Genomic DNA, 21488 nt, shown 5'->3' on the forward strand with positions numbered 1-21488 from the left:
TCCTTTTGCCAACCTTTCCTGGGTATGCATATGTTTCTTTTTCCTATTTTCTGGCTTTCGTATACAGTTTTTGCTATTCTTCCTTCTTCTATTCTATTAAGATGTCCAAACCATCTCATTTGAGCTTGTGTTATGAATTGATTCAGAGGTGCAACTTGAAGGCTGTCTCTTATGGTTTGATTTCTTATTCGGTCTAGTCTTGTTTTTTGTGCCACTTTCCTGAGATATTTCATTTCAATTGTTTGTAGTTTATTTGTGTTTCCTGTTGTTAAACACCAAGACTCACAACTGTATGTTAATGTTGGTAGAAACCCTGAACGGTACGCTGCCATTTTGGTATTTTGGGTGACTTCTTTCTTATCTAGGAGTGGGCCTTTCATTGCATAGAATAGCTTTGTTTCCCATCTTATCCTGTTGTTAATTTCTGTCTAGTCTACCATCTTCTTGTATATATGATCCCAAGTATTTAAAGGAGTGGACTTGTTCCAGTTGGTGATTCTCTATTTTAATTATGTGTTTTTGTTGGTTTCTAGATATGATCGTTGTTTTAGTTTTATTTATATTTATGGTCATATTCCTTTTCTTTGTTTCTTCATACCAAATGTTGGTATTGTACTGCAGATCTTCAGCTGTATTTGCTAGAATCACTACATCATCTGCAAAAGCCATGTGTGAAATCCTGGTTTCTTTCAGTTTCCTGTATCCTAAATGGAACTTTTTTGTTTTTGTTTGGCATGCCTTTAAAATTTCATCCATTACTACGATGAAGAGAAGAGGGCTGAGGATACAGCCTTGCCTCACTCCTACATTTGTTTCAAATTCTTTTGATCTATTATTACAGGTTCTTACATAATTTCTATTACTTTTGTAGAAGCTTTGTATGGCTGCTATTAAGTTATCTTGTATCTTGTTTTTCTTTAATGTTTTGCCATATTAAGTGTCTGGGAACTCGGTCAAAGGCCTTTTCAAAATCTATAAAACATGAATGTAGTTCTTTTCCATATTTCAATGTTTTCTCTGATATTTGTCTAAGACTGAAGATAAGATCCTGCGTGCTTCTATTTTTTTGAAAGCCATATTGCATTTCATCCAGTGTATCTTCTATTTGATTCCTAAGCCTAGCTTCTAAAATACCGGTATATAATTTTCCTGGAACACTTAAAAGCGAAATTCCTCTATGGTTTTCACATTTGCGGTTGTCTCCTTTCTTAAATATAGGGATTATTATAGCTACTTCTCAGTCTTTGGGAATAATTTTTTTTCCATACAACATTGAATAGGTGTAAAAGAAATTTTATGGCTTTCGTTCCTAAATTCTTTACCATTTCTGGTGTTATTTGGTCATGGCCTGCTTATTTGCCCAGTTTTATTTTATTTATTGCTGCTAACAGTTCATTTGCATGAATTTCTTCACTCTGATCTTCTAATTTGCTTGTGTGTCTTGCTCTTAGGGTTCTATTTTTTCCGTGTCCTGCATCTTCCAATAATTCTTGAAAGTACTGTTTCCATCTTTCCACGATGTCTTCGGAATTTGTGAGTAACTTTCCATCCTTATTTTTGATAAATTTTATGGGGCATTCTTTCTCTGACCTCATTCTTCTTAAAACATTATAGAAGAGTTTTTGGTTTCCTTTAAAATTTTGTTCTCAAGTATGTCCGAAGTCTTCCCAGCATTTTCTTTTCTCTTCTTTCACTAAGGTTTTAACTTTATTTCTTTGGTTGTTGTATAGTTCTCTATCAACCTACAGCTTTGATGTTATGTATCTCTTCCATAATTGCTTTTTCTTTTTAATTTCTTCTTTCAGTTCTTCAGTCCACCAGGGTGTTTTATGTTTCTTCTGTTTATTATTTAATGATACACACAAATTTCTTTGCTTGTTTCTGGAAGAAGTGTTTTGAACCTGTACCATAGGTTTTCTACACCTTGGTCTTCATATATCTCTTTTTCTACTTCTTTCATCTTCTCGTCTATTTTACTTTTATACTCAACAGCTGTTTCTTCTTTCTTTAGTTTGTAGTTCTTTATCTTAACATTTATTTCCTTGCTACTTTTTCTACATTTTTCAACTTTTATTTTATGGATTGTTTCCAATACTAATAAGTAGTGGTCACTGCCTATTTCAGGAACTCTGTAGACTCTGTAATCTATAATCTGCTTATGATGGCATAGTCGATTATAGATTATTCGTTTCTTTTGGGTTTTTCCCTGGTAAACTTATGGATTTCTTTATGCTTGGACATAGTATTCGCTATTACTAAATTATTTGTAAGGCAAAGATTTATTATTCTTTCTCCATTACTATTCCAGGTTATTTCTCCTTGTGATCCCAACACTTGTTTCGTTTCTTCATCTACTTGATTCCCTACCCAGCCATTAAGGTCTCCTAGTAGTATGATATGCCCTTGAACTTCTTCAATTGTTTTTTGTATGAGTTCGAAGAATTCATCTTTAATTTCTTTATTAGCATTATCGGTTGGGCCATATGCAACAATTACAGTGAATACTTGGTTGTCTGATTTAAAATCTATAGTGATTGTCAACAACTTTCGTTTATTAGTTGCCATTTAGTAATATATTCTTTGAGATCTGGTTTAATTATGCAAGCTACCCCTTGTTTTCCCTATTCTTTTGGGTTTACCCCTGAATAGAAAAGTATATACCCATCTTTCATTTTCTGGCAACCTTGACCTTTCTTTTTTGTTTCTGTGACTGTTAGCAGATCCAATCTTGATTTTTTAAATTCATCTATTAATTCGTTTTCTTTTCCATGTAGACTTTTAACATTCCATGTTCCGTATTTCATGTACCTTTTTCCTTGCTTTGTCGTTAACCATTTAGCAGTTCGGCTATCTCTTTGTTATTTCTTTTAATGGGTGAAATTTTAAGGCGTGCAGGGGATTAGCCTTCAGCACCCAAGTCTGGTGGTGGGGCTGCCATCTTCGAGGCCCCCAGACCAGCCTATGAGGGAAGTGCTATCCTGTTGGTCTGCAGGAGGTATTTTATTTCCCTCCTACCCTTCATAGTAAACTATGACGAGCATTCCCCGATCCGCCACCAGGGGATGCACCCGATTGGGGTTAATCCTTCATAGCTGTCTCCACACGGGTATGAAGGATTTATCAAGTTTAATAATAATTCTGTAGAAGTTCTATTAATGTCAGAGAAATTAAAACGCAAAGAACTAACAGAAAGATTGCATACTATAATTAAAGAAACAGTGAAACTGCAGCAAGAACTAAGTTCCTTAAAAATCCAGTATGAACTTCTAAACCAACACCAGAATAAAAATAACCTTTATAGGCTGTCTTCCAGAAACTGCATCAGCCGAACATTTAAAAGACACAATAATCAATTAAGCTATAAAATTGGTGTCTTAATTGAACCAAAGCACATTCAGTCCATTCATCGATTACCTCAAAAAAGGAAAAGAGAAGGGGGGGGTTATCCTGACCACTTGGAAGTTGGAAGATTTTTTTTTCCTCACTTGGTTAGACTATAATAAATTTAGTTTAATCCTTTATCCAAGTGTAAGCAAGCAAAGTTTGCACCCGAAGTATCTTCAGGACTGAGGCAACTCGTGGTAAAGGTGGACTAAGCTCTCATCACTTGTCTTAGTATCTCCCATAATGCAAAGCACATCTCCTCGCCGATATGTATAATGCTATGCATTAAGGGAAGGGCGACCCCAGACCACTTTTGACCTTTATTCAGGTCTCGTCAGTAGGAGCCAGATCCAGAGGTGGTGATACTAAGGTGGAAGTAATGGAGAAGTCATATTTACCTATACGAGTTGCCAAAAGGTGTCTCACATTATTATTAAATTACTCTGGATTAGAGAAAGATGTTGGAAGTTTTTTCCACTTGGTTAGACTATAATAAATTTAGTTTAATCCTTTATCCAAGTGTAAGCCGAGTGACACAAGTGATGAGAGCTTAGTCCACCTTTACCATGAGTTGCCTCAGTTTTGAAGATACTTCAGGCGCAAACTTTGTTTGCTTATACTGTAAGCAAACAAAGCTTGTAAGCAAATAAATATTGCTTGTAAGCCAAGTGAAACAAGTGATGAAAGAGCTTAGCCCACCTTTATCACGAGTTGCCTCAGTCCTGAAGATACTTCAGGTGCAAACTCTGTTTGCTTACACTTGGATAAAGGATTAAACTAAATTTATTATTCTTAGTCTAACCAAGGTTACAAAACTTCCGACATCTTTCTCTAATCTAGAGTAATTTAATTATAAGGTGAGACACCTTTTGGCAACTCGTATAAGTAAATATGACTTCTCCATTACTTCCACCTTAGTACAACCACCTCTGGGTCTGGCTTCCACTGACGAGACCTCAATATAAGTCGAAACCAGTTTGGGTAGTGGCCCTTCCCTTAATGCATATCATTATAAATGTCCACAAGGAGATGTGCTTTGCATTATGGGAGATACTAAGACAAGTGATGAGAGCTTAAGTCCACCTTTACCATGAGTTGCCTCAGCCCTGAAGATACTTCAGGTGCAAACTTTCTTTGGTCCTGACCACTTCCTGTTGTATTGCGATGAGGTGTGACTTAAACAGCCCTACAAAAGATAACCTCATAAAAGCCAATAAGAAAAAAAAAAGAAAACAGTAGCCATGGATCCGAAGGCAAGCCATGACCATATCACAGTTTACCTTTTCGAGTACTAAACACAATATTACAAGAAACTATTCTACCATATACCCAAAAAAAGTACAAACAGTAAAAAAACTACCGTATATTATCACGTATAATGCGAACTAGAAATTTTGTTTGAAAACTAGCCCTAAAATGCCATATTCACGTATAATGCGATCTGTTAATCTTGTTCCATAACATTATAAATAATACAATACGAATTAACGAAAGAAACGTTTATTTAAAAACGAAATGTCAAAATACAAGACGAATTAACGAAAGAAATATTTATTTTAAAACAAAATGTCAATATCCTTTAAATTCTTCATCTTTTGAGTCGTCAAACATTTCATTTATAAATTCATCTGTAGGGATTGTGTCATCAGTGTAGCAGTTGTCATCATCATCTTCATGCTCTCCAATTTGTTGTGCATCATCCTCACTTTTGTATATGACATGATCTTCGGATCCATCCATTGAATTACTTATTCCACATTTAAGAAATGAGCGTTGAATCATTTCAGATGGTATCGAATCCCATGCTTCTTTAACCCAGCTGGTGACTAGGGTGATCTCAGGCTTCTGAAAATTCCCACCCTTTGTCATCTTCACCAAACCAGATGACATCCATTCTCTCCATTTTTCACGTAAGTGATCTTTAAATGGCTTATTCAAGCTGACATCAAGCGGCTGCAAAATGGAAGTCATACCAACCGGTATGACTGCCAGTTCTGTACGTAGCTCACATGCTTTCTCTTTGCTTGCCTCTGTTAAATGCACCCGGAACATATCCCACACTAACATGCTTTGTTGACATAACAAGCTATCTGGACGTATGTTCCATATGTGATCCAGCCACAATTGTACACCTTCTTCATCCATCCAACCTTTCTGATTGGCGCGAACAATTACACCTGGTGGAAATTTTATATGCTTCGGAATTTTCTTCCTTTTAAATATCACTGTTGGCTTTAATTTGGTTCCATCTGCCATGCATGCTAGAACAACGGTAAAATGCGTTTTTTCATATCCCGTTGTTTTTATGAAGACACCCTTTTCACCAACTGAGTTTACTGTTCGATTTCCAGGCATATCAAAGTACATGGGCATCTCATCCATATTGCCAATTTGGGAAAGTTCATATCCGTGACACTTCCGTAATTTTATGATAAATTTATGGAAGGACTGCACTTTTTTTTCAAGCTGCTTTGGTAACTTCTGCACAATTTTTGTTCGGTGTCGTAATGTTAATGCTTTGCATTCCATAAATCTGTTGCACCACCCAGGCGAAGCAAGAAAAGATGAAATACCTGGTATGTCCTTGAATTTACTATTCTTGAGTTGTAGAGCTCGAAAACGAATTGCATTTCTTGTTACTATAATGCCATCTTGTCGTTGCATCAAAATCTATTCATTTAGCTCTTCTTCGAGTTCTGGAAAGGATGCTACATCTCCATGACGGGTACATTTTGTTTTGGGGATTTTTCCAAGACTGTCTTTTTGCTTACGCCAAAGTCTAATATTACTCTCCGCTACACCAAATTCTCTCATAGCAACACTGTTATTATGCTCTTCTGCAAACTGCACGACACACAATTTAAATCCTGCTTCAAAAGATGAACGTTTACGTTTCTGTTGGCTCATTTTCAGGCTAGGTTTGTTTAATGAATAATATTTAAAATGAACTGTGGTTAAACCGATATACCTAACTGTGCTCTATCTATCTCACTGTGCTCTATCATTCGGTGATGGAGAGCGCATGCACAGATATGATGCGCGCTCGGTCGCCGAATGCGAGTGAATCAAGTAGATTCGGTTGCATAGGCATTAGGTAGTATATATTGTGTGAGCAAGTCTAATAAGATGTTATATTTTTTAGGATCCGCATATAATGCGAACCCCTAACTTTAAGTAGTATTTTTTACCATAAATTTTTCGCATTATACGCGATAATATACGGTACTAGTTTCTATGTGTAAGAAAGCAAAATATTCCTAAAAAAGACACAAGATGCAAAGCCAATTCAAATAAAATCCTTAGAAGATCTGCCACATTAAAAGAAACACTATTTCTTAAAGAATGAAACAACATAGCAATCTACATGAATGCAGACCTAGTCACTCATGAATATGAAGCTGCTATGTTCTAAACTTGATAACTGAGTGGAAACAACTGACTGGACAAAGAGGATTATCCATTCTCCGTATCGGCATCAGGAGTATTCAGAAATACTGGCTTACCTTCCAAGCTTATCTGAAGAAAGATATAGACAAACATAGATATTTTAATATTAACAGAAGTATCCACAACAAATGAGGAAGCAACGAATTATCAAATACCAAAGTTCCAACAACATTTTAGTATTGGATGTGAGTTTGATATAGGTATATATTGATTATAGTGATTGATATATTATTGATATAAGATTTGAGCGTGTTTTTTTTAATGGTAATCTTGTCTTATGAGAGGTTATGCAACTGCAGTATGAGTAGGCAGAAGATTGAAGAGAAACATTGATAGTGGATATGAACACCTGGAGATTATACTCTTTAGGAAAGAAGGTAGACTTAAAGGAAAAAAAGAAATTCTTTGTGTTTGGAGTAACTTTGAATAGCAGCGTTATGCATTTTAACAAATTTAAAGGCGAAGGAGAGAGCCAATTCTGTATTTATAAAAAATGCAATCAGCATAAACTAAAAGTCTGTGCTAAAGAGAGTGTAGTGAATTAATGAGAGACAGGTCCTGAAACTCATTTGTTATGTGGATGAAATATATCAACCATTTTAATGCTTTTTAACCATGTTATCTCAGTATTATCCAAATATAATTTCAGCTAGGAAACCTAGCCCAAAATTATATAAATATTAAATAAATGTTTCCTGACATTAGTGTCAGGAAAATTTTATCATTATTTGCATTCTCTAGGAATAAAGCCTACTTTACCAGGATGAAGCAGTCTAATCAAGTGAACACTAAATAACCATTATTCACCTGGCTATCATTTCCATCCAGCAATGTCCTCCGATCTCCTCCTGCTGGCCATAGCAGAATCCCTTTGGATTCTCCTTGCATCACAGGACTAGTGTCTTCTTGTATTGTAATTTTTCTCTTCTTCTTCTTATACTAGTCCTTCCTAGCTTGAGCCTTATGTTCCTCATACATTGTTCTTCACCTCTCTCTTTATATGCTCTCTATGACCTCTTTTTCATCTTCCAGTTTCTCTTGATTTCTCTAATCATTTGTTTTACTCCAGATTGCTTTATCTTCTTCACTCAAGGTATGCAGTCTGCCACTGCCATTAACAAGTATTTCTTTTCTAGCCCTTATGCACTACCAACATCTCTTCCTTCAAATTTTTCATTGATTGTACTGCTCTGAGCCAGATTCTGATCTGTTATAGTCACCCTTATAATTCCACATAAATTATTTTTTTCAAAGTCAGCACTGCATGGTGAATCTCACCACTTGGGGAGCAGATGTGATCTCAGTTGCAATTAGATCTTCTGATGCTCTAACCGAGTCTAAAACTCTTGAACCTCATGTTCCCTCCATCACATGGTGCCTAATACATTTGTCCCTCAAGAATTCCAAAAATTCAGTTTCCTTATTACTGTATGCTGTTTTTTCTTTCCAGTTTATATTGATGTAGCTAAAGCTCCTCATGATGATGATTCATTTTGTACTTGCCAGAAAAGAAAAGAAATTAAAAGAGATCTAGATAAGCGAAGTAGAATAGAATTCTTGGATCTTTGTAAAACAGTAAGGAAAAGATGATACAAGAAATTAGAAACTTCAGAACAAGGAAAATCCTGATTAAAATAGAAAACAATGAATCTAAAAGGACAAAATAAATTAATAGCCCTTAAAGATGAAAATGGGGTGCTAATTAAAGTTAAAACAGATCTTGAGAAAAATATAATTCTTCTGTTCAGCCATCCCTCGACCTCACCCAACACTTCAGTTCATCCTCCAGATGTTCAGTAGGGTTGAGATCAGGGCTCTGCGAAGGCCAATCAAGTGTGGTGACGTTCATATCACAAATCATGCAGTTACAGCAGCCTTATCACACACTGCATTGTCTTACTGAAAGAGACAGTGGTAATTTCCACAGAAACGCCACAAAGTTGGAAGCATTGTATTGTCCAGAATGTTCAGATATCTCAGAATTCAGTGTTTGTGGCACTGAATTCTGAGGTATCTCCACAGAGGTCCTAGGCCAAACCAGGAAAAACAGGACCATACCATCACACCACAACCACTAAATTTCATAGTTAGGGTTATGCACTCTGGTAAGAGATGTTCACTGGGCATCCACCATACCTACACCCATCCATCTGCTCAGTAAAGGATGTAATGTGATTTGGCACTCCATAACGTAGCTTTCCAAGCTTCCATGTCCCATTGAAGATGATGATGCTGCATGTTGGTTTTGGTAACGTGGGGCTTGAATATTGCGATCCTACCATGGAAGCCCATGTTGTCAGCCTCTGTTCTGAATGTTTTTTGTGCAGATTCATGTTACAGTCAATGCCCAGAACTCCACGTTTAACGTTTTGGCTGAAGATGGCAGTTTTTACATATTATTTGTGGGACCCTATGGACATGTTTGGTGTGTATGGTGGGTCATCCACTGCAGATAGCACTTGCGGTTGACTCCCTGCTCATCCACTCAGTATGGTATTACTGATTATTGACCTGAGATGGCCCAATTTGTCAACAATTTGCTGAACAATAGGCCTATCCCAATGCTTGTTTCAAACTCCATCAGTTCTGTTCTCCCAGCCATTTCATCTAGACAAATTTGCACTGACACTGAATTGGGAGCATCATATTCTCCTCCAATTTATACCATCTACAAACACGTGACTTGTTACATGGCACGATGCACTTTGCCCATGGGGATGTTGCCCATTGACTTCTTTCCATGCAGTGTGTGTGTGTGTGTGTATATATATGGCATGCTAGTATTTAAGATTTGCTTTACATTAATTGTTTGATTTGTGTGCCTAATGAATGTTTTATAAACAGCTGTTACTACATATTTTCTGCAGCTGAAAATTTGAAATAAGTTGTTAGGACACATGTATTTAGTTAGATACCGTGTTGGTTGCTACATTTGCAAGGGTCATTGTTTTGAAGTTTGGATAAATGGTATATTACTGTATTTTAGAGTTATCTTCTATAAAATCTCTTGTGTGTATTATATAGAGATATCAAGGTATCTTAGACACACCACAATTATAAATATACATCTAGTGCAAACATGTCAAGTTTTGCACCATTGATGTCCAGGTTATAATTTGATATTTTCCTGGAATGAAACTTAAAAATATAGCACATGCAAATGAAAGACAGAAGAGCAAAGCAAAAGAGATCATAATTGTAGTATGTACAAACAACTTAACTAGCAATAATAATTATTATTATTACGTTCAACTCCAAGGAGTCCTTAGACTCATCGAGGAAGGCCCTAAACATCATGTCCAGAACAACTATTCAGTATCCACACAGTATCTATCATTCTTTACCTTGAACTCACTCACAGTCATGGCATCCACAACAGACATTGGCAGCTCATTGACCACTCTCCAAGCAAAAAACCTAGTTCTAACACCCTTGCTAACCACACTCTTGCCCAGTTTCCATGGATGGCCCTAGTTCTCCCACCACCAGACCTGTTCTGAAAAATTTCCTCTGAATTAATTTTGTAAAAACCTTTCAGTAATTTGAATGTCTCAATCATATCACCCCTCTTCCGCCTATCAGCCAATTTCTGCAACCCACAGATCTTCAACCTGTTCTCATAAGGTTCATTCCATAGACCAGCTATCATCTTGGTCACTTGCCTTTGTATCCTCTCTACCTGCTCTCCATCAAAAAGAAACTCTGGCGCTCAGATCTGGGCACAGTAATCAAGATGGAGTCTTATCAAGGCTCGATAAAGAGGAACAATAACTTGCTTGTCTCTGCTCGTCAAAGTATTCTTCAGTAACCAAGTAGTCTGATGAACTGATTTAGCCACTTTTGCAATGTGCCCCCTAAACTTCAACTCCCTGTCAACCAACACTTCCAAATCCCTGGCCTCGTCAATCTCCTGGAGTACAGTTCCACCAATGTGGTATACTGCTGCTATTCTTTTCACCCCAAAATGCATAACCTTACACTTTGCCACATTAAACCGGCATCCATTCTCCTTAGCTCAGTCTTCCAATCTATCCAAATCATTGCAAAATTTTGACATCATGTGGATTCACTATTGCTCTATCCAACTTTGCATCATCAGCAAACAAATGAGCAGTTCCTCTCAGATCCTTTCCTATATTGTTAATGAACAAATTAAACAGCAGTGGTCCAAGAACAGAACCCCATGGCACACCACTAGTCACAGGCCTTCTTTTGGACTCAACTCCTGAATAAACTACCCTCTTCCAACAATCCTTTCAGATATGAAAAGATTGTTGGAAGAAGTGAGAGTGAAGAGTGAGAAAGTGAAAATTATATTTTACTTATATATGATAGAAATGAATTAAGAAGAAAGGTGATGTGTGGGCTGTGCAGAAGGAGTGGATGCAAGTTTTTGGATGTGTGGAGTGAGTTTGAGGGAAGAACAGGTTTGTGTAAGAGATATGGCCTGCACTTGAATGTGCTTGGTATCAGAAGTCTTGAAAAATTATTAATTGGTATGAGACCTAATACAAAGAGCCAGGGAAACTAGATTATAAGGGGTAGGAATGGAAAGAATCTTTATGACAGTGATGGAAATGACTATGAGGGGAGAACGATTTTGTTTGTCTGATTTACATTTATCAAGGATGTCTGCATAAGTAAAGGCACTATATAAGGAAAATCTACAGGTTGTCCAATTGTGTCACACAGACCACAGAGAAGTGGTCCAAAAAAAGCATGTAGGTAAATTACTATATCTGTATGCGAATGCTAGGAGTATGAGAAACAAAGGGGTAGAGTTTATCACTTTGGTCAATACGTTGGAAACTCAGATTGTAGGCATTAGTGAAAACTGGCTATCAGAGGCAGACATATTAACTGATATTGAGTGTAAAGATACAGTATTTTTAGGAAGGATAGACAGGAGTGGAGGGGAGTGTGCTGCTAATGATTTTTGATGATTTGAATTCAGTTAGAGTTGAGATCTATGATAGCAATACTAATAAGTTTTTCATGTGGCAGCGAGATTGAGGCCATCTAGTGTGAGATGGAGTCTTACAAGAACAAATACATAGTGGGGTGTTGTTGCAGACCCAGTGTACTGGTTGCTAGTGACAATGAAATACATTACCAAATAAATATGATGGTGCAAAATGAGTAATTAATCATAATGAGGGACCATAATTATCTGAATATTGATTGGGTAGCAGTAAAATCTCATGAGAAGAATGAAACTGAATTTATTGAGCTGTTACAAGACAACTTCATCAACCAGTATGTAACAGATGTAACTCAAGGTCAATGAGTGTTAGATCTGATTATAGTATCAGAAGGGTTTCTGTTAAAGACATAACTATTCTGCCTCCAGTTGGTGACAGTGATGATGCAGTACTGACCTGGGAAGTAGTTATGAATGTTCTGAATAGAACATTCATAAAAGGTTACATGTGAACTACAAGCAGGAAATTATGATCAACTGAGGAGTATGTTGGGATCTATGCCATGGAATCAGTTGGTGGATGGGATGGATATCAGCAGAGCATGGGAAGCATTTAAAAAATACTTAAATAATGCAATATCAGAATGCATCCCTAGAGTTTTAAGAATAAATGGGGGCAGGAGTGAAATAAATGTCTAATCTTGTTAAGCAAGTAATTCGTAAGAAAAAATATGATGTGGAAGGAATACCATATGCATTAGGATGAGGTCAGTTATAAAAATGATAAACTGTAAATCAGAAGAGTTACAGTTGTTGTACAGAAAGCAAAGTCTGACTGTGAAAAGTTACTGGTTCTGCAAGCTAAAGACAACCCAAAAGAATTATTCTACTGTTATGCTGCAAGTAAAGAAAGAATGAATATGAAAGAATAACTTTACTGAATGCAGATGGCAGGTGCAAAAGAGATTTTGCAACTAATGAGTTCCCATTTTGCTAAAGCTATCAACCTGGTGTATGCAACATTGAGTTTATTGCTATCTCTTCACAGGATGAAGAAACTCAGGTGTATGTGTAGTAGGTACTAGAACTGTTGCATAAACTTAATAAGAATTCAGCATTAAGGACTTATGGGATATCAGCATGGATACTAAAAGAATGACTAAATTTAACACATGTGAACCACAGTAGTAAGTTTTTTATTACTTAAATATTTCGTCCTAGTATCTTAGGACATCACCAGTACAGTAGAACAATACTAGGAATGACACAAAGGATAGGGCGCGTACGTACAATGGAATCCAAATTGCGTGCAGTGGCATGTTGCGGCCTGAACTTAAATTAGATTAAATTGAAATAAATAAATTAAATTACAATTAAGTCATTTTTACACAATTTTGTATGACAATTTCCCATACTTTAGGCATGGAAAGAACATCATTGCGGTTTAGATTTGGTCTGTGAAGTAGGGCTTCAGCACTTTCTTTATATAAGCATTCATATTTATATGATCTGTGTAAGAGTTTTGTCTTTTCCCAGTGATCAAAATAAGCGAATTCTACTATACTTGATTTAATCCCTTATCCAAGTGTAAGCAAACAAGTTTGCACCTGAACTATTTTCAGGACTGGAGCAACTCATGGTAAAGGTGTATGACTTCACATCACTTGCATTAGTATCCCATAATGCAAAGCACATATCCTTACGGGTATGTATAATGCTATGCATTATGGGAGTCACTACCCATGCCGGTTTTGACCATTATTGAGGTCTCATCAGTGGGAGCAAGACCCAGAGGTGATACCAAGGTTGAAGTAATGCAGAAGTCATAATTTTACATATGAGTTGTCAAAAGGTGTCACACCTTATTATTAAATTACTCTGGATTAGAGAAAGTTTTGGAAGTTTTTCCAATTGGTTATACTACAAATTAAAGATACCAAGAAATTATATACTTGGTTTAATCCTTTATCCAAGTGTAAGCAAACAAATTTGTGCCTGAACTATTTTCAGGACTGGGGGAAAAAAAGAAAGGGATGAAATCTAGATTTTTCTCTCATAGAGTAGTGTGTGATTGGAATGGATTGCCATCGGATGTTGTGTGTGCAAGCAGCGTGAATAAATTCAAGAACAAGTATGATAGTTGGTGCATGTAGTATGTGGCCTCCCTCAATGAGTACCTGAATCCCTAGAGGTCTCTCTTAATAATAATAATAAATAATAATAATAATAATAATAATATATGCAATTTAAAACAATTACAGACAGTTCTGACTATGTTATTGAGTTTTATAGAATATTTTCTGAAATTATTAAATCAGCAGGGAAACAAATGTTATTGGTTTGTTACTAATAATTACAAACAAGAGTTACTTTTAAATATTTTCATATACTGGTATTTTCTAGGGGCAGTTCTTCTCAGGTCACCAGTACCGAATCTATCTTTTAGGAAATCCAGTTATCTGGTGGGGCAATTTACTATTAATGGGAATCTTCTTAGGGGCATATGGTTTCATTGCAGTTCGGAAGCAGAGAGGATACTTAAAAGATGAAGAAACAGAAGGTAAAAGTATCAAATATGAAGTATTGTAAACAGGTATCTTCCCCCCCCCCTCCCAATTTCCAAAAGTTAGTTGACTGCTAAATGGCCTTGGCTATTTATTCCCTTTGGGGAATAAAAGGCATTAGCAGATATATTATTTATTATGTTTTAAATTATTATTTATACGGCTATTTTAGCCTGTTTCCATTTAGGAGTGTCCCCTTATTTAAATAATACCTATATGTTTTAAATTATTTTAAAGCTAATATATGAGATTAAACAGAAACTTGAATTTGAATTGTTTTCCCCAAATACTTAGTTCAGTGCTGTGTCTGTCACAGTTATAATTGTGCTCTGATGATGTAGGGTAGAACACGAGTGAAATCTTTGTGAGTTTAATAAATGTATTTTTTACTATCTTGGTAATGTTTATAATTTTTTTATACAGTGAACTCTCAGTCATTAGACTGGAAAATCAATTTGTGGTTTGTCAATTGAGACCTTGAACAGCATACTACATGATGCTGTTCAAGGACTTGTTGACTGAAGGTTTAGCTATTTGAAGGTTCAGATAATTGAGGGATTTCAAAGTATTTAGTGAAGAAAGATAAATATCTATATAATTTAAAGAAGAAAATAAATTAACTTTGCACTAAGAAATGAAAGTTTCTGGAACTGGTATCTTCAGAAACAAATGATACTTTTGTCATAATTACTACCTCAGTATTACACTTAAAGATAAATCCCAATGGGGCATACATTGCGTTGTGGGTTGGCTGAGGATGAGACAATCTAAGAATCCCACAAGACCAAGGAAAATATTGGTCTCACAAACAAGCAAAGAAAATCATCTTCTCATAAACATATTTATAAACATCCAGATGAGAGTGTTACTGAAGCCACTGGTCTGTATGTTGAAGAGCAGAGATGCTATTCCACTTAGCTTGTGGAATGGCATCTATGGAGATACTATTCCATAGTTATTCCATACTCAATAGGATACTAAGTATGGAATAACTATGGAATATTCCATAGTTATTCCATATGAATATTCCATACTCAATAGGATATTGAGTACGGAACATAGGATATTCCATACTCAACAGGATACTCCATAGTTATTAAACCAAATTTAATAACTATGGAGAAATGTTTGTACAAAAATGCAATATACATGTCCTCTGAACATTTTCTGCCTTCTACTATGCATTCAGGTGTTACTTGGAAATGGATTTGTTTTGTTCATTCGCTGCTGTGCCTGCAACTAAATCAACTAATGCCTTTTATTCCCTTATAGGGAGTAGGTGAGGCCATTTTGGCCCTATCTAATTTTTGGAGAGAGAGTGTACAGTTCATTTCCCATCGCTAGCCAATCAGAGACAGCTAACCTAAGACTATTACTAATTATAATCGGCATCCGATGAAGAGATGACTGACATATTGTTACCATCTTGTGGCAATATGCATGTTATTGTCTGAAATAGTATGGGTTCTGCAGTCAATTTTCTTAAGTTTATGGAACAAAAAAACCTGAGTTTCCAGGAGAAAAACCCACTTGCATGTACCAGAGATCAACTAACTCAGAACCAGTCAAAGAATGGCTTATAAAATGTTGCTCTAGTTGTTGACTAGACTAGAACTTAAGTCTTTCTTTGGGTGGCCTAATTTAGAGGATGCAAAAGCCACTTTCACTCCTACACATCCCTCTCTGTTATGACTGTTGTGAATCATAATGGGTGCAAAGGCAAAAATTAGTGCTCGGAGGGAAATATGGCATCATCAGGGACAGCACAGTGGTAAAACCCACTGACCAGGAATACATATCCCTACTTCATTTAGAAAAAGCCATCAACAGCCTGAAATGTGGAAAAGCAGCAGGAGTAGATGATATTCGACCAGCAATGTTCAAGTATGGAGGTATAAAAGTCTTACAATGCTGCACTGCATAGTTCAGAAGGCCTGTACAGAAGGACCAATTCCAGATGATTGGAGTAGAGCGATCATAGTACCCATATATATAAAAAGGGAAATAAAACTGAATGTGCGAATTACAGAGATATCTCTCTGTTGAGTGTTCCTGGTAAGATTTATGCAAGTATACTTGAGAAACGTTTGAGAAGGATTGTGGAAGAGAAGCTTGGTGAAGAACAAGCTGGATCTTGGTCAAATAGTGGCTGTGAGGATCAGATTTTCACTTTATGACAAGTAGTCCAGAAATCATGATAATATAACAAAGTCTGTATTTAATATTGGAAGTTTTTTTTCCACTTGGTTAGACTATAATAAATTTAGTTTAATCCTTAATCCAAGTGTAAGCAAACAAAGTTTGCCTTGGATAAAGGATTAAACTAAATTTATTATAGTCTAACCAAGTGGGGAAAAAACTTCCAACATCTTTCTCTAAATCCACAGTAATTTAATAATAAGGTGAGACACCTTTTGGCAACTCGTATAGGTAAAGATGACTTCTCCATTGCTTTCATCTTTGTATCACCACCTCTGGGTCTGACTCCCACTGACGAGACCTTAATAAATGTCGAAACCAATCTGGGTAGTGCCCCTTCCCTTAATGCATAGCATTATACATATCTGCAAGGAGATTGATCAGCTTTGCATTATAGGAGATACTAAGACAAGGAGTGATGAGAGTTGTAGATCTGGAAAAAAGCATATGAAAAGTGCCAATAGAAGCTATTTAAAACATTACAGTTGTATGATTTCACTGGTTTACGCTGGTCACTGGGTTTACAGTGATACTACTGGACCTTGCCAAGGCCCGTGACAGGATACCACATGGAACCCTAATCAGTAAACTGGAGCAGATGGGGATAGATATAGGGTTGGTGAGATGGATAGGAGGGTGGTTGAAGGAGAGATACCAGAGAGTGGTTTATTCAGGAGTGGAGTCTAAAAGACGGCTTGTGACTAGTGGTGTGCCGCAGGGCTCTTTTCTTGGACCACTGCTTTTCAATTTGTTCATCAATGATACATGAAAGGATTTGAGAGGAGTGTTCACTTGTTTCCTGATGATGCAAAGTTGGGTAGAGCAATTGTGAGTGCACAGGATGTCAAAATTTTACAGGATGATTTGGATAGTTTGGAGGACTGGGCTAGGAAAAATGGATATCAATTTAATGTGCCAAAGTGTAAGGTTATGCACTTTGGGGTGAAAAGAATAGCAGCAGTATATCACATTGGTGGAACCATACTTCAGGAGATTGATGAGGCCAGGGATTTGGGAGTGTTGGTGGATAGGGAATTGAAGTTTAGGGGGTACATTGCAAAAGTGACTAAATCAGCTCATCAAATCATTTGGCTTCTGAAAAATACTTTAACATGCAGAGACAAACAAGTTGTTGTTCCTCTGTATCGAGCCTTAATAAGACCCCATCTGAACTACTGTGCCCAGTTATGGGCACCAGGGTTTCTTTGTGATGCGGAGGAAGTGGAGAGGATCCAGAGACGAGTGACCAAGATGATAGCAGGTCTGTGGAATAAACCTTATGAGAATAGGTTGAAGATTTGTGGGTTGCAGGGATTGGACTATAGGCGAAGGAGGGGTGATATGATTGAGACATTCAAATTACTGAAGAGTTTCTATAAGATTGATCCAGAAGATATTTTTGAAAATATGACTGGTGGTGGGAGAACTAGGGGCCATGAATGGTAGCTGGGCAAGGGTGTTAGAGTTGGGTTCTTTACTTTTGGAGTGGTGAATGAGTGGAATAAGCTGCCAGAGTCTGTTGTGGGTGCTACGACCGTGAAGGATTTCAAGGCAAGGTATGATAGATACTGTGTCACTGTCGAATAGTTGTTCTTGACATGATGTTAGGGCCTCCCTTGATGAGTCTGTCGACTCCTTGGAGTTGCCCAGAACAATAATAATAATAATGCCAGATATTCATTATATCAAGCAATACTTAGTCTTTATTTGAGTTGTAAGTCAGCAGTTAGAATTGAAGGAAGTACAGGAAGATGGTTTAATGTTAAACCTGGTGTGAGACAAGGTTGTACATTATCCCCTCTGTTATTCATTATCTATATGGATCACATTATGAAGGAAAGTGGTACTAAACCTTTCCTTTAGTGTTACACTTCTAAGGCACTTTTTGTCGTATTAATCCACCTATATCTTGGTCTTCATCTGGGTTTTTTTCCTGCCAACCTGGCAGAGAAGACATGTTTCTAATCAATTCTCTCTCCAACTCTGTTTAAGAGACCATACCACCTGACATTACCTCTGCTAGCACATTCCTGGATGCTAACAATGTCAAGTTCTTTCCTAATATCCTCATTTTTTAATATGATATTGCCATTGTTGTGTGTCCCCCTTTTACCGTCCTATAATTGTCAATTACTCTTACAAGTTTATCTTTTTCTTGTTTGTAACAAATTTTTTACTATACGCGATATCACCGAAATACAAGGTATCTAAGCTCTTGCTCCCCTTAGTGTCCTAAAACATTTATATTTTTTAGCTGTGCCATTTAGAACATTTAGTTTATGAAAAGAATCAAAACAAGAAGCAATTTCTTAAATATGTTTAGGTGAGAAACAATTATGCAGTCATAACCTTGAACTCGCAACTTAATTTTTCTCCCCCGTCGCTTGATTCGCATGTTATTACAAGTGGTGCATTGAATGGCAATTTCAGACAACTGAGTTATTAGTGAGCAAAAGTTTATTATACATATAAGCACAATACAATACATTAAACTTCATTCAAACTTAATTCAGTACTAAGCTGAAGCAATACAAAGCAATACTAACAAAATACAAATGATAGGTTATAAAATTCTATGTGGGAAGGGCGATTAAGCCGCGACAAAAGACTTCACACATATGATAAAAGGATATCCTTTCAAATGTTAACAATTGAATAAAACTTCTCATCTGTCTGAACACAATATTATGATGCAATACCTTAATTAAACACAATTAGTTTACACACGTTAACTCATAGGAGTAATATGGGTTAAACAATCCTATCGCTACAATAGTAACCACATTCAATTCTTCAAACAGCTCTCAGACAAAATATAGATGACATGCATAAGTTTCTAGACACATGATTATTTATCTATCAACACTGACAAGGTTATTCTGTTTCTATTCTTAAATGCACCAAAGTCCTAGTTCAATTCTCGTTCAAGTCTTTCAATAGATTGGTAACTGAACAACAATCACAGCTACATTAAGATTTAAAATAATATAAGATTTTACGATACCGTTTGATAAGGATCTTCTATGCTAGAGTCTGTTCTTACTCATCTATAATTTCCGAGGACGAATTCTTCTGTAGTGGACCATATCTGAGATTTTCGGATCAAGGTGGACCTTCACGTCCTCAGCACACACCAAGCTTCTTCCAAGTAAACACAATGGATCTGCGATTCTGGAGTCATGAGATTCACTACGCGGGCATCTACTTCTCCACAGATTTTCCTTTTTTTTTTTTTTTTCCCAAGTTGATATAACATGCAGTAGTTACCTTTCTTCTCAGCTGTATGGCATCCCCCTCCTTTCTATGATAGGGAAATGGGACTGAAATCCTGCTTACTTTGCTCCTTGTCGTGGCGGAAGAAGAGAACTCCTGACCGTCACTCAGGAAAACCACATGACAACCCATACAAAGACTGGAGAACCAAGAGAGAGAGCCCGTGGGGTGGGGGGTTCCTAACCCTTTTATACCATGACCCTACCGCCACTTTCTGCAATTAATCCCCCCCCCCCCAATGTCTGGATACGCTTTCTGTAATATGGATATGCTTTCTGTGTTTTTCTGCCGAAATTCCCATGGGGCCGTGTGCACGCGACTGACTTGTGGCGATGTCAAAAATCGGGAACTTTGACCTTACCTTGTTTCTTGCTAACCCATTGAGTCACATTTATTAAAATTTATCAGCTTACCAAAATTTTCTAAGAATTGACATAAACTTATAATCCCTTGTTTCAGTTGTTTAACAACGAGCCTTTACATGCAAAATTCTTATGACCAATATTCTGTAAGTTACTTATCTTATTTTCATTATATTATAGCAAATTTTCTTATGTGAGTTAGCAAATATTCTCAGTTGTATTTCACATTTAGATGCAAGTATATTTTCCGTCTTTTTTTTTTAAAGGTTCCTACTTGTTAAATTGTGATCAAAATAAATTCTTTTTAGGAACTTTATTAATCACAAACTTTAACAAATGTTCCCTCCTGCCTTAAAAAAAAAATATATTTTTTTTTTTTTTTTTGTGAGCTCCTCCTTACCCACTCTGCATACTGTGATGTTCCTTCTTTTGCAGAAGCATCTTCTCCCTCTTTGAATGTATGCTTAATCCATTAACTCAGTACTCGTGTACCGAACTCCTCTGGGTCTATTCCACTCCCTTTTGTTAGTCCTGCAGTATTTCATATCAGATTGAGCCTCAACTAACTCTGAGCTCTTGTTACTAACTAATTCTTTTGTGGAAGATCCTTTCACCTTATTCATGTGGGATGGCTCCTTTCCTGAGATTTATTCCTGGGTGAGTTTCTCTCTTCCTCGTAACCTTAGAATCCCAACAGGTATGTCTCCTTCCTCATATAGTCACACTTAAAGTCATACCTTGATAGGAAATCGCCACCCAGAATCAGTTTGATCTGTGGAAGAGAGGACCCTGTCAAGACCAGAAACTCATGCCAAACACACAATCTGAATTCAGGTAGCTATATCTTAAGATTTACAGACTTTGAAGCGTGAGTGGTGGAAGTTGTTACACCTGATATTCTCACGTGTCATTTGAGGTGAGTGATGTTGTCTTTGGCATAGAGCTCTATTATCTTAAAGTAGTCCTGAGATATGATGGATGATTGGGCTCCAGTGTCCAGCAAGGAATTGCAATGTTTTCCATATGTACTGGCCTTCACCTTCATCTCATTAGGCTGCTCCTTCTTTCCTTGCCCTTTAGTCCATACTCTGTTTGTATAAGTGTGCAAATTCATTTCTCCATTATAACCTCTACTAAAGCATTTCCTGTTGATGTAACAATTTTGAGCAAGGTGTCCAAGTTTTTTGCAGTTGAAGCATCTTGGGGGGGATCTCTACCATTGCCGTGATCATCAGTTCTCCCTTGATCCAGAGGATTTACTGTTGCTTGCTGGGAGGTGATTTCTGATAGCCTTTGCATTACAGAATCCAACTGATCCAGAAGGGGTCTTTGTAGGCT

The 21488-nt window shown here is 36.8% G+C and overlaps 1 protein-coding gene across 1 annotated transcript in view; it reads left to right on the forward strand.

Moving 5' to 3' along the window:
* The window catches only part of tw (Protein O-mannosyl-transferase 2), a 303353-nt gene that overhangs the window by 234133 nt on the left and 47732 nt on the right, over window positions 1-21488 (forward strand). The window contains exon 17 of the mRNA XM_090399620.1: window positions 14156-14312. Within this exon, the coding sequence (XP_090255746.1) occupies window positions 14156-14312 (157 nt within the window). The remainder of the gene's footprint in view (window positions 1-14155; window positions 14313-21488) is intronic.

This window comes from Typopeltis vanoorti, chromosome 10 (assembly GCF_054136105.1).
Source record: "Typopeltis vanoorti isolate ZY-2024b chromosome 10, IOZ_Tvanoo_1.0, whole genome shotgun sequence".
Classification (NCBI taxonomy): domain Eukaryota; kingdom Metazoa; phylum Arthropoda; class Arachnida; order Uropygi; family Thelyphonidae; genus Typopeltis; species Typopeltis vanoorti.